The sequence below is a fragment of the Typopeltis vanoorti genome, chromosome 16 (assembly GCF_054136105.1).
Source record: "Typopeltis vanoorti isolate ZY-2024b chromosome 16, IOZ_Tvanoo_1.0, whole genome shotgun sequence".
Lineage (NCBI taxonomy): Eukaryota > Metazoa > Arthropoda > Arachnida > Uropygi > Thelyphonidae > Typopeltis > Typopeltis vanoorti.
The window spans coordinates 56,179,909-56,195,013 of NC_143564.1; the positions used below are offsets into that span (position 1 = coordinate 56,179,909).

At 34.5% G+C, this 15,105-nt stretch overlaps 1 protein-coding gene across 1 annotated transcript in view; it reads right to left on the minus strand.

The window, feature by feature from the left end:
• Window positions 1-200: 200 nt before the first annotated feature.
• Rrp4 (exosome complex component Rrp4) overlaps window positions 201-15,105 on the minus strand; it is a 110,047-nt gene continuing 95,142 nt past the window's right edge. Inside the window, exons 7-8 of the mRNA XM_090406246.1 lie at window positions 3,533-3,661; window positions 201-346 (exon numbers count right to left, since the gene is read on the minus strand). Of these exons, the coding sequence (XP_090262372.1) occupies window positions 266-346; window positions 3,533-3,661 (210 nt within the window). The 3' untranslated portion in view covers window positions 201-265. The remainder of the gene's footprint in view (window positions 347-3,532; window positions 3,662-15,105) is intronic.

The following is a 15,105-nucleotide window of genomic DNA, read 5'->3' on the forward strand; positions in this document are numbered from 1 at the left end:
ATGCAACAAAATATCAAACTTAAACATATAAAAATAAAACAAAATAAATAAACATAAAAATTAAACAAATGAAAATAAAAAAAAGCAAAATGAAATTAAACAAGTCAATCTACAGCACTCTGCAAACTAATAATCAACAGTTATTAATTTACAGCTCAAATATTCCGAGTTTCATTAAAAGAGGAGCATACACATAGAACAGCTATTTTACGATTTTTTATTCAGAGCATATCAAAACAGGAATGAATAACACTTTAAACAGTTTCTAACTTTCCATTTCAATCCTCTGCCTCACAAGGTTCGGAATTTCTTGCATTACTTCTGGTCTTAAAAGATCTTTGACCACCTAATATCACAGAAACACAAACATTAAATAATAATAACAACAACAATATAATAATAATAATTACAATAATGCCACTTATGGTCAAATATAGACAGGAGAAGAACACACACATAGTCTACAAGGAATGTGAAAAAAAAATCAACGAGGGCTTCCAAAACCCAATCTTCAAATGTTCATGAAGCATCCCATTTTTTAGCATCCACATGAATACTGAATGATCAATCCCTAAGTATGGTTTTTATCCCACAAACTTGGGGTTTTATTCCTGCAAGTTAAGAAAACCAACACAGAATTCATAATATTTCAGACAATAATATGTAGCATTCGAGGAACTACGAGAAGGTAGGAGTTGTCTGCTGTACTCTTTCCCAAATGACATTCTGATTCTGAATTTGCAATAAAAATGTGCATGATATCGGCAATTGCTTTTGTGCCATCTACAAATGTTGTACGTGCTTTTGAAGTGTTATGTGAAAATAATGACTATCCTGCTGAAGCTCAGTCTGTTCTGAACTACGTAGAATTGGCAAACTGGATTGGCAAACCTGATCGTTGATCACTTCGTTGTCCACCTCGCTTTCCCCATGCCTTATGGAATTGTTACCAAAGACAACATTTCAATGAGGGGAAAATAGAGCAATATATAGCTGGTACCCAACCTCCTCCTGGTAAGAAACACTATCGAGATACTGCAAAATGACTTCAGCTCATTGTTAATGATTATGAAAATAGTGAAATTCTTGATTACTTAAGAGGAGTTGCCCATAATTTTTTATTTTGAAAACTTTGTGGCTGTACATTCACCTTTTTTGTTTCATATTTTTTTTCCATACTGCTCAATTTTGAATAGTATGAAATAAAAAGTGTTCCTTTTCATGATCATCAAAACAGTCCTTTTCAGGACTACAAATATTGATAGAGAGATGCCTGATTGTACTGATTCAGTTCCTCTTGAAGATAAATTTTTAAGTTGTTTTAATAAATAAATAAATTCCTTGTGATGATACAGCATTCCCCCTTTATCCGGGAGTTCACAGTACCATCTAGTCCCCCCAAATTTTATCCAGGCTCCAGAACTGGCATAGGCTGACGAATCAGACTATAGCTGGGTCAGTATTCCTAACTGTAATCCGTGTGTGTCCTCGGACCGGTTTGCCTGCTTGCGGGATGAAAAACACCGGATAAACTGGCAGAAAAAAACTCTGCTGTCCACGCCCAAGACCGGCTAACTTGGCTATGGCTGAGGAAGATCCTTGAGCTCTTCACGTTGTTGACAGGAATCGAACCTAGGACACTCTTCCCCAGGCATATGGGCGCGAAGTGCAAAGCCACTAGGCCAACTGTGCAGACTAGTTGTTTTAATAGCAACAGAATAATAATTGCTAATTTGAAGTGGCTAATAGTACAATTTTGAAGGAATAAAATAAAAACAGAACATCACAACATTCATGCCTTCTAGGAGCACAACACTTGTTTTAACGTATTTTAGTGGATAACAAACAGTTCAAATAATTTTAATTTTCACTAATAAATTTCATGTTATCTTTTCACATATAACATCGTTTACAGTGTTCTTTTACCCCTAAAAATAAGTCTCAATTATTACAACTGCTGATTGTTGTCAGAAATCTGACAATCAGCAATTAGTTGGATATAACTATTCTCCCTAAATATTCTTAAATATGATGCTCTTTCTCCCTCACCATCCTATCCCAGTTCTGTAACAATTATTATTCCATTTACAGAGCCTGTAGTAAGAAAGGATATGAATAACTTTATATATAAATTAAAAAAAAAAAAATTTTTTTTGCATATATCCTTGACGAATTTTCGTATGATTAATTTTCCCTATGATTAAATTTCCTGAGATGAATTTTTCCTCGGGATGAACTGTCTGGACATGCTTAACTACTTGCCCAAGGTTTTATGACCACTAATATGTATGTGTATGGTTAATATAATTGTGGATGAAGAAAGTAAGAGTATGAGGTTAGTATATTATGTCTGTTAAATGCGTGTGCTCTGGTCAGTTTGTATATGTTTTGTGGGAAAGGAAACCTCCATATGATACCAGGTAATTTGTCTTCAAATGAAAAGCCCTTATAAAGATTCCTTGCATCCTAAACAGAATGCAAACTCATGTTTTTCAACAGGATTTCCAAAGAAAAACACATGATGATAACACAGCCAAACACTGACCAGAACTTATCCTGTTGGATATGGCATAATCTCCAACAGGATATCATTTTGATTGTTTCAGCCATAATTTTCATAATGACTTTAATGATTAAGCAATAAACAACCGTGTGTTTACAGTGTCTGCACCTTGACAATCAAAGTATACTGTATTAAAATCAAACATCACAAATTATACAGGGTGGCCATAATTAAAGAGGAGGTGTTCAGAGTCCTGTAGCAAAAAATGTATTGGATAAAATTCAAGCAAACTTGGTGTAAGTACACTCTGGAGCATGGGATTTTTATTTACAGAAGATAAAAAAATAATACAAAATTTTGCCAGGGACATTTGGCACTAAAAGCATGTGATTTGTGATTAATTAAACACTAATAACTAGAAAAGGGACAAAAAAAATCAATTTTCATGTTCATATGGTTCATTATTATTATTATTATTATTACATGACACCTCCAGGGAGTCCAAAGACTCATCAAGAGAGGGCACCTACTCTACAACTCCCTGTTTCCACCAACCACAACTCATCAACACCATCTGCTGCTCATCACCAACACCACTAGTATTTTCACAGACAATCACAAACATCCATGCCTGTGGCAGGATTCAAACCTGCAGCTTTTGGCTGGAAAGCAGATGTGCTAACAGTCAACCAGGCTGAGTTAGCACATCTGCTTTCCAGCAGGTGCACTAATAGTACAAAATTAGTACATAATTAGTGCTAATAGTACAAAATTCTGCCACCAGAGTGGCAGAATTTTGTACTATTTTTTATCTTCTGTAAACAAAAACCTCTGCATTTTACTTGTTTATTTGGCAAAATTCCATCTCTGTACTCAGGTAGATAACTTTGTCAATGTTTACCATATATTAACTATTTACTTAGAATTCCCTAAAAGAATCTGAAACATCTTGCAATATTCAGAAATTACTAACTCATAGATTTTCTGGAAATAAGATTTTAAGGGAAAAAAAAAAATAAACCAACTTACAGGATATTTTAAGGAAGCCTCATATGCATATAAAATACTTGTATCAAATAGCATCACTTTATATTCAGCAAGAGCAATTATGCAGTTATGAAGTCTTGCCATTGTTTCTCTATCTTTCTTTGGAATAGGCTAAAGTGTAAATAATTAAAACACACATTAGAGTTTAAGTAATGATAACTAAAACACATTCATGAATTTTGCTGCAATAGTTTCTGAAGGTTTTTTACACTGACAAAATCTGATAAATAAAAGGTTTATTTATCAGAAATAAATTTATTTATAAAAGATCATCTTGAAAAAAAAAAAAAAATTTTATTTACTAATAATTCTGAACATAATGTCCTCAACATTTTTACCTCTGGATATTTACATACTATCATAAAGATGTATGAAAAAATGAAGTGGATAATACAATGTTGAAAGCTTCCACCTTAAATTTCAGGCAACTATAATTTATAATATTCTACTGACCTCTCTCAAAATGAGTGATTTTGATCTAGAGGAGAGCAGATACACTAACTCAGTCAATCAGCTGGGTGGTATCCTCCTTTCATATGTTCTTAGAACTGCATTTTGTCAATGACATTTTCTAGAGTGGAATACAACAGAGGAGAATCTGAGTATTTCTACTACATCATGTTTTAACTTATTACATTAGGATGTTAGCAGAAAGAATTCTCACCTTTGAAGCAAACCTAAGTATCTGGCAAAATGCCAAATGCAGTTTCATACTCTTTTAGACATCTAAATTAGTTAGGACCTGCATGAACACATTTATCTGGTAGCATTTCTGCTTACATAGGACAATAAAATATCCACTGGGCACCAAGTGGGCAAACTGATGTTAGTACTAAGAAACTTCTACAGAAGTTTCAAAAGTGATGGCATAATGAGAGCTTATAAAGCTTAATCCATTCACCTTTCACTAATGTTTTTTGGTCATTACATTATATAAAAGAAGGTGTAAAGGTAAACTGATTTTTACACTTAGCACAAAAATCAGTATGATTACTAGGCGAGAAATCAATATTTTATTACTTTTTTATTAAACCAACAAGATATCTTTCAAAGTTCTTTCTTTAAAAGTTATTTATTCATAACTCCAAATCTAGTGATTATGACAAACTTAGGAAGCAACTTAGAGCAGTGCCATGGCATAAGAAACTACATGGAATGAATGTTATTAACATGCAGAAAGATGTCAAGGATTGTTTGAGTGAACCAGTATTGGAGTATATATCTAGGGGCAGAAGGATAAAGCGAGTAGGAATTAAGTGGATGAGTAACAATATAAAGCAGGAGCTGCAAAAAATAAAACACTGGAAGGAATATAAGCAAAAAGATGATCAGCATGCTCATGAGCAATATAAAGCACAAGCAAGAAGGGTAACTAGTATAGTAAGGAAGGCTAAATCATATTTGAGAGAAAATTAGCTAAGCAGGTCAAAGTAAATCCAAAAGTTTTTTCTCTATATAGCAAGTAAGAGAAATAATGATTATGGAAAGTTTACTTTACTCAATGCTGATGGTAGGAAAGTGATAGAAGCAGAAGAAATAGCTCAGTTAATAAGTGATCACTTTGCAAGGGTATATTATCCCAGTGGTGACTTTGCAGTTACTGTTATAATAGAGACCGATGTGAGAATTGAGGTAGATGAACTGGAGATACTCAGTATATTGAAAAATATCAGAGTGAATACAGCAGGGGGCCTGGATGGTATGTCAGCTTGTGTGCTACGAGAATGTGCAAGTGAATTGGCAATGCCTCTGACAAAGTTAGAAAAGTTGGTTAAAAGAAAAATTCAGAAATGGGTGGATAGGAATATGATACTCTATAGGAGGTAGCATGGCTTTGTAAAAGGCAGGTCCTGCTTCAGTAGTTGATTCACATTTATCAGAGGGTGATGTATGGTGAAGTGAAATCAAGGTGAATGAGGGTGACTAGTAGAGTGCCCAGGAATCTGTACTAGGACCACTACTCTTTAATTTGTACATTAACGATATATAGCAGATGAAGATAGCTGTTTGGTGATGGTGCAAAACTGGGGAGGTGATGAAGGTGATATAGATATCCTGCAGGATGATTTAAATAAATTATCAGCTTAGGCAAAGAACAACGATTTGTTTTCTTTGTAATGCACTTCGGGATGAAAATATTGCATGCTATATAGCATATCGATGGTACTAGTTTACAGGAAATTGATGAGGCTAGGGATCTGGGGATGATGGTGGATAGAGATTTGAAATTCAGAGGACATATTACAAGAGCTGTCAAAATATCTCAGAAGATTACTTGGATGTTGAAGGGAGGTTATTATTTCACTTTATAAGGCTATGATTCAGCCATGTGTTGACTACTGTGCACAGATTTGGTCACCTCCATATCCTAGGGATTGGTGGAGGGGACTCAAAGACGAGTGACCAAGTTGAGTGACATGTATGTAGAATATTCCCTATAAGGAGATCGAGAGCGTGTATTGCAGAGTTTAGATGACAGGCAGAGGAGAGGGGATATGATAGAAACTTATAATTTACTAAAGAAATTCTATAAGATTGATAGAAAAAAAATTTTTCAATACATGAGGAGTAAGGAGAAAACAAGAGGTCACAGTTGGAAGTTGTCTAAGAGTGTGGTTAGTAAGAGTGTGTAGAATAGGTTCTTTACTTGGAGAGTGGTGAATGAGTGGAATGGACTACCAGAAATGGTTGTGAGCACCCCAACAATGAATAATTTTAAGGAGATGTATGATGGGTTGTGTTAATGGATAGTATGGGTCTCCCATGACGAGTCTTTTGACTCCATGGAGTACCCATATAAATAATTAAAGATAGACCAAAACGTTAGATGTGACCATATTGGGAGCTTGACAAATAAAAGATTAATTGTGAAATAAACTGTTAATAGGAAACTAGTAATAATGAAAATTTCATCATGTAATACTATCACTGTGTCCTGTAATGTACCCTCTGTCAGGGTTGTATTTATGCACAGGCACACGAGGCCCTAGTTGCATGCTCCTGAAAAATTATGACCAATTTAAGGACCCCAAACAATGAGATTTAAAATTGAAGAATTAAAAGTATAAATAATTAGAATTGAACATAAAAAAATTATGATTATCTTCTGTTAAATTTCCAATATCAATATAATATAATATATAAATCTTGGAGATTCAGTGGCAAATCTTGAAGAAAACCCTGATTGATTCAGCCAGAGAGGCATGTGGTGAGGTTGTCTGCAAGGATGGAAAAATCAGAACTCCATGGTGGACACAGGAAGTAAAAGAGGCAGTGAAAGAAAAGAAGAAAGCATATCAAAAATTCCTGGCAAATAAGTCAGTTTGTGCTCTTAGAGAATACAGAGACAAATGTAAGAAAGCTAAACACTGTGTAAAACTGGCTAAACAAAAGTCATGGGAGGATTTTGGCAAGAACATAGAAAATAAATATCAACAAGGTGGCAAAATATTCTGGAGGTTGTTGAAGCAGCTCAGAAATGGAGGAAAGAGTACTATAAAAGGATTTAGAGATGATAAAGGTGACATGAAAACAGGAGAAAAATATATCCTTGAAGTATGGAGTAATTACTTCGAAAAATTGCTAAATGAAACAAGCAGTGATGACACAGTGGTAAAAAACACTCAACAGGCATACAGTCAGAATACATATCCATACTTGAAAAAGCCATCAAAGGCTTGAAAAGTGGAAAGGCAGCAGGAGTAGATGATATTCGACTAGAAATGCTTAAGTATGGTGGTATAAAAGTCATACAGTGGCTGCACTGCATAGTTCAGAAGGCATGGACAGAGGGACGAATTCCCGATGATTGGAGTAGAGCTCTATAAAAAGGGAAATAAAACTGAATGTGAGAATTACAGAGGTATTTCCCTACTGAGTGTTCCTGGTAAGATTTATACTAGTATACTTTAGAAATGGTTGAGAAGAATTGTGGAAGAAAAACTTGGTGAAGAACAAGCTGGATTCAGGCCAAATAGAGGCTGTCAGGATCAAATCTCCACTTTACGACAAATAGTCGAGAAATTGTGGGAATATAACAAAGATGTGTATTGTCGATCAGGAAAAGGTGCCAAGAGAGAAGCTATTCAATATACTACAGTTATATGGTGTTAATGGGGCATCATATCAAGCAATACTTAGTCTTTATTTGAGTTGTAAATCAGCAGTTAGAATTGAAGGAAGTACAGGAAGATGGTTTAATGTTAAATCTGGCGTGAGACAAGGATGGACATTATCCCCTCTGTTATTCATTATCTATATGGATCATATTATGAAGTGGTATTAAACCTCATATCGAAATTGAAGATATTAATGTCAGCTCTTTGCTTTATGCGGATGATGTTATACTTCTAAATAAATCTACTACAAGTCAGCAAGATTTCCTGACTAAATTAAATAACTGTTTTAATAGATATGGTATGAATGTCAGCAATAAAAAGACAAAGACAATGAAAATAGGCAGAATTGTTGAAAATGTCAACTGCTTTGTAAACAGAGAACCTGTGGAACAAGTAAAACATTTCAGCTACCTAGGCGATTTTTAGTGAAGATGGTAAATTAAATATGGAAATAGAAAACAGAACAAACAAAGCTGGTATGGGAGGAAGTCAATTGAATAAATTCATATGGAATAAGAGAGAAATTAGTCAGAACACTAAATTAGCTGTATACAAGACAGTATTCAATCCAGTTTTAACTTATGGATCTGAGAGCTGGGTCAGAAGTAAAACACTTGACCAAAGACTAGAGACTGCAGATATGAGTCCGGGGAAAGATTAGAGGCGTGAACAGATGGCAATATCATATTAAAAAAGAGGATATTAGGAAAGAACATGACATTGTTGGCATCCAGGAATGCATTAGCAGAGCTAATCTCAGGTGGTATGGTCACTTAAACAGAATGGGCAAGGAAAGATTAGCAAAATAAGTGTTCTCTGCCAGGTTGGCAGGAAAACGACCCAGAGGAAGACCAAGATATAGGTGGATTGATACGGTTCAATGTGCCTTAGACGATAGAAATATAAGATCTGATAATGATAATATTGGAGTCTTGACAAGTAACAGACTGATTTGGAGGAAAATTGTAGATAGTAAGTTAGTAATGATGTAAATTTTTCATGTAGTACTATCATATCGTGTACACCCCTTTAGGGTACATAGCAGGAATTTGATGATGATGATATATATATATATATATATATATATATTAACCATCATATTTACTCAGTAGATAATGTTATAAAAAATTAGTTTGAATGACTATATACCGAGAATGAAAAAGAAAAAGTTTAATGTTAAGATACTACTAGTTTCTTTGAATAAATCAACTTCTTCAGGTATCACAGGCAAAGAATTATATAAAATAACAGAGACATGATAAAATTACATCAACAGATCTAGTATAAAACACAATAATACATTTTAAAACAGGAATGCGTGCTGGAGTTCCAATTGAAGTTGACTACGTGAGTGAGCTGTCACGAGTGTGCCAATACTGGAGAGTGGCAATGTGTGCATCAGAAAGATTGTAGCTAAGGTTACAATCTTTCTGATGCACACATTGTTAATATGGGATGAATCGAGCAATATTTCTCTAGATTCGATAATCTATCTTTCCAGTTCATCATAACAAACATGGATATTAGAAGTTTGCGGCGTCTACGAGGTGTTGGCAGCCTTCATCCAAGTTGATAGAGAAGAGAACATGGCTAGAGAGAGTGCTGGCCTGGTCCTACTGTAGGAGATGTCATCCCATATTAACAACAGCTTTAGCTACAATCTTTCTGACACACACATTGCCACTCTCCAGTATTGGCACACTCGTGACAGCTCACTCACGTAGTCAACTTCAATTGGAACTCCAGCACGCATTCCTGTTTTAAAATGTACTATTGTGTTTTATACTAGATCTGTTGATGTAATTTTATCATGTCTCTGTTATTTTATATAATCTTTGTCTGTGTTACCTGAGGAAGTTGATTTATTCAACGAAACTAGTAGTATATGAACATTAAACCTTTTCTTTTTCATTCTCAGTATATAGTCATTCAAACTAATTTTTTATATATATATATATATATATATATATTAGCTCAGAAAAAAGATGCAGTTGCTTCAAGTCAATATCTAAATAGATCATATGCCCTTTTTTTTTAAAAAAAAAAAAAAAAGAATGCAAATACTATTTATATTTATATTTAGATGTTGTATCAAGATGCTAATTTATTCATTTATTTAAAGCAGGGGGTGGGAAACCTTTTTAGTATCAAGGACGAAAATTGCTAATTTAAAAACTTCTACGGGCAACTGGCAAATTTTAACTCTTATATATAGTGTATGTAGTGTGCTGATGTACATATGCGTACATCAGCAAAGGGGCGAATTGAAATAGACTCGCGGGCGAGGGGTTCCCCACCCCTGATTTAAAGCTTAATTTAACTTGATTTTTCATTTATGTATTTAAAATAAATCTAGATTGTTCGAAATTTTTTTTTTGTTAAATCTTAAATTGTTGAGAAACAATAATAATATTTTTCTTTAAATGTTTAAGGAAGAGCCTCTGTAGCTCAGTCAGTATAGACGAAGTCCTTTGGTCAGAAAGGCCTGGGTTCGATTCCCATCAGTGATGTGGGGAACCTTTATCTGGCCTCTTTTGTGACCAAAGGTGAGTTAGCCGATCTCATACGGAGGTAGAGGGTTTTCCCCCACCTGGAAACTAGGAAATTTTCTCCCCAAGAACAGGCAAACCAGCCCCATGAGCACACGCATCTACAGACATAGGACTAACCACCCTATCCTCCAGTTATGGTTGCGAAGTCCAAGAATACTTGGAAAGTCGTGGGCACTTAAGTGCCCATGACCTTTCCTGTTAGAACCACTGACAGAATAGGAAATGTTTAAGGAATTACTACAGTGCTCTGTTTATGGTTTTAATTGATGTTATATATAACTTTTAGAATTTATATTATCCTCATGTACTCTAAATCTCCTTAAAACTTCGGGGCCTGAGGTACTAGACTCTAGCACCTCAGGTTCCGAAAAGTATAAGTATGGCGTTGCACAGCATACCATGATAGTATTACATGATCAAGTCTGTATTATTCTTTCTTCTTTATTCCTCTTTATTTCACTGGGAGCATAGGAAAGAACTGGACACAATTCTTTCCAATCTTTCAAGGTTCTCCTATGCACAAGCTTATCTTTGGTCTACCTCTCTTCCTCTCTGCAAATTCCACTTATTTGGCTGTTTGTTTTTCAAGTTTTTCTTAGGCCATGCATCCCAATATTCTGTGATTGATGTTTGAATTATTACTAGCTTCCTATTAAAAGTTTTCTTCCAAATTAATCAATCAATTTTCAGGCTGATTTTTATTTCATTGTGAAATAGAAACCGTGATTGCAGATTTTGTCTCGAGCCATTTGAAACTTACTAGATTTTTTCTTAGACTGCTTTGGCACACTTATTAGAGAACTAAGGCTTGGATAATGGTCATCACTTTCACAAAGAATGGCAGTTATCCAAGCCTTAGTTCTCTAATAAGTATGCCAAAGCAGTCTAAGAAAAAATCTAGCAAGTCTCAAATGGCTCAAGATAAAATCTGCAATCACTGTTTCTATTTCCTCAATTCAAACAATGCTGGAACAAAGGCATCCACTCTCATTCCACATTAAACTCATGATATTATACACTATCTGATCAAAAGTATCCAGACACCTACTTGAAACTGTAATCAGACTTTCCCTGTGAGACACTTTCCGGTAGCGGACATTAACACAGGGTTGGTCCACCCTTTGCTTCTATGACAGCTCTAACTCTGCCAGGGATACTTTCTACCAGGTGTTGGAATGTCTCTGGAGGAATGGCAGCCCATACTTCCTGAAGAGCTGTAGCCAGAGCAGTTCATGATGTGGGTCTTTCTTTCTTTCTTTCATCCTTTTACTCCTTTAAGAACTTTATTTTTCTTTATATATGAAAGACTATTAAAAAAAAAAAAAAAAAAAAACGAAAAATCATTAAAAACTCAACCTGCCATACCTTCTTCCTCCAACAGTTGTTCTGTCATCATTGTTGTACCATAACAATCGATAACTGTTAAATATTTTTCTTTTTGTATGAAAGACTTCATAAGTATCCACTAGAGAGTTCCAATATCTTCTCATTTCTCTCGTAGCAGTATTATAATGTTCTTTTCACTCCATGCAAGCTACACTAGATGTCACACATTTGGTTTTCATTTTTTTCAGTCATGATGTGAGAAAAAACAAGCCACTATTATGTGTTATAGTTATGGTGCTTTACTTGAAAACAGCAAATCTCCAATACTTGAAGTGTGCAAGAAAACATAAGTTTTTCATCATAAAAGTAAGTTTTTCATATCATAAATAAGTTTAAATTAAATTACAGTTATCATTTCCGATAACATTTCTGTGCATATGTAATCAATTATAATAACTGATGACATATGAATATGTAATCAATTACTTTAAAAATAATAACTTTACTCTTCTCACAATATAATTTCATTAACAAAATAAGCAAGTAATTGTAAACACAAAAATTAAATTTCTCTCTCCTGTTAAATTCTTGTTTATGGAGAATTAATATAAATTTTACCCTTCATCATTATGAATAATAAATGAAAGAAAACAAACTGAGTTGTTATGAACTGCATTGTGTCACAACAAATGTATTACTTTGTTTTGTCATCATAACATTTAGTTTTATAAAATATCACCAATAACAATACAGTAATACCCTGGTTTACAACTATCTGCTCATATGATGATTTTAGCAAAATGAAGTTGCCGTGAGTCAACTGATGCACAGTATTTGTGAACTCAGTTTATTTATGACCTTGATGCTCACTACATTTCTCTGTGAATTATAAACAGTTTCTAACTATTATGATATTTTATTGTTCTTAATAATGGAAGGTACAATTCAAAGTAAGGATGATGTTGCTGTAGTGAAAAGAAGACAGCGCGTCAAACAGTGAGAGAGAGGACACAGGCTAAACTTACCTCGCACTACTGTTGTTACAGTTACAAAAAATAAGTAGCAATGCACTATACAACAAAATTTCACTACAAGCCAGTGGTCTGGAATCTAATGTGTCATATGATCGGGATATGCCTTTATCTATATAAAGTAGACTGATACCTTTGAAAAGTAATTTTTTTTGAGGAGGGGGAGCTAGTAGATTTAAGTTGTATTTCAGGAGCCATGCTAATGGTATCCCCCCCCCCCTCAGATGTGCTCAAAATCAGCTCTGAAATTAACCTCCACCCTCATATATTGTCTTCTTTCATATACACATCTGTTCTCTACCTTACAAAGCCATATTCAGTCCGTCTAAAAAAATGAATATAAAATCAGCCAAATTATTTTTCATTCTCCTCACTTGTTTGCTTCATTATTTCAGTACTCTTGAAATAATGGAAAAAAGTCATCTACATTAATTAACTAGTGACATCAACATGGATTCAGTCACTCTCGATCCACAGAAGATTGTCTAATCAATATAACCCGCCTTTGGGCATAAAAAAGCTTATGTAACTGCTCTTGATATTTTCAGAGCCTTTAATAACATCAAGAATAAAGGCCTAATTACCAAGATATAATTTTATGGTATGTCTTCTTTTTCATTCTCTGCAATCAAAGGGTGAAAATAAAGAAGAATGTTTTCAAATGGAATGAAATCAAAACTATTAATAGGATTTATGATTAGTAAAGGAAAGTGATCGATGTATAGGAGAAATAGCAAGGGACAAAGTACAAGCTCAAGGGCCCCATAACATTTAGTGAAAAAATAAAGAAAGAAAGAAATTATATATATGTATATATACAGTAAAACTCCTTTTTTACACTTTCCAGGGTACTGATAGAAAAAAGTGTAAATAGCAGGAAATGTAAAAAACATTAAAAAAAGACCAAAAGATGACTTACTGCTGGTATGTGACTCTACATACTAGATTATAAAATTTAATAACAGAAAATAAATGAATTTACAATTACTTACATTTATCTATTTAAAAAAAATCTTTAATTGTTAATTGTTTTGCTTTTTCTGCACTCTCATAAGTTCCACCTGCCTCTCCACAGTGTATGGGGCATTTAATGCCTTATACATTATTGGATATGGTTTCAGGAGTAACATGTAACCATGCTTTGGCCACATAATGCATGGCATCAAGGATTGATATGGTCATTTGTTTTGGGTCCATACCATTATCATGCATAAACACAGCTTTTTCAACAAGCATTTTTCTATATTTCCATTTAAATGCATGGATGATACCCAGATCTAATGGCTGAAGCTCACTTGTACAATTAGGGGGAAAGAACACTAATCTAATGTTTCTGAGCTGCAGATTTTCAGGATATGCAGGACATTTGTCTAGAAGTAGTAGTATTTTGCAGTGATTTGCCCCCATTTTGGTAATTTTTCTGATCCATCAACATTGACCATGAGCAAAACAGTTACCCTCTGCTTGCTGAGTTTTCCACTGTGACACTTCTCTCCTTTAAAACACAATGTTTTACTTGGCAAAATGTTATAAGAGCCCAGTTTCATCAACATTGAAAATATTTTTCGGTTCGTAGTCCTGAATAATAGTCTTTAGTTCAGGTTTCCACTGGTTTACAGTTTCCCCTGCAACACTATTACTTTCTCTACACACTTGATTATACACAATATTGTGAGAAGTCTTGAAACAATCAATCAATCCATTTGACGCAGTAAAACCATTAATCCCCAACCTCACAATAAATTCAAGGGCTTTCGCTTAGAGTATAGTACCATCGACTGGAATACCCGACACTCTTGTAGAAACAAACCACTCCGCCACAAGTTTATCCAATTCATCATATGTCGATGTCTGGATATATTTTTTTGACATAGCACCAGATTGCTTTGCATTGAGTTCAATGCCTGACCTGTTTTTTACTATCATGCTCAAAGTGGACATGGAGAGTCCAAGATCTTTTGCTAATTGCACATGTGTTCCGGCGTGCCAATCTACACGTCGCAGAATTGCCATCTTTTCTTCTACCGAAATACATTTTCTGTCTTTTTTTTCCATGTTACTAACATGGATCATCCACCACTGCAACTTGAAAGCAACTATCACACACTAAATTACGTAGCAGAAATTCTGCAATATACCAAGTGCTTCTGAATTGCGACAATGAACATCAACACTGCAAGCTAGTGAAGCGATATTTCACAAACTGTGGTTTATTCACTGATATCTAATATTCACGAGTAACAACTGCTACTTGGTAGAAGTGTGAATGTGATTTCACAATTTATGTATGATCCTTGTTCACGATTTCCATACAGCACTGAGAATGTGAAATCAAATCACAACATGTTACGGGTGCCATGAGCTACTAACAGTTTAAAATTACTGATATGAAAACTTTATGGTATCAATTCTTACTGTGACTGAAAAATCACAGTATCGCTCATAACTACATCACTGCTGCAAGCATGTCACCGTGATGGTGGAAACGAAATTACAGCTGAAAGCAATGCCATCTGGGAACAGAAATG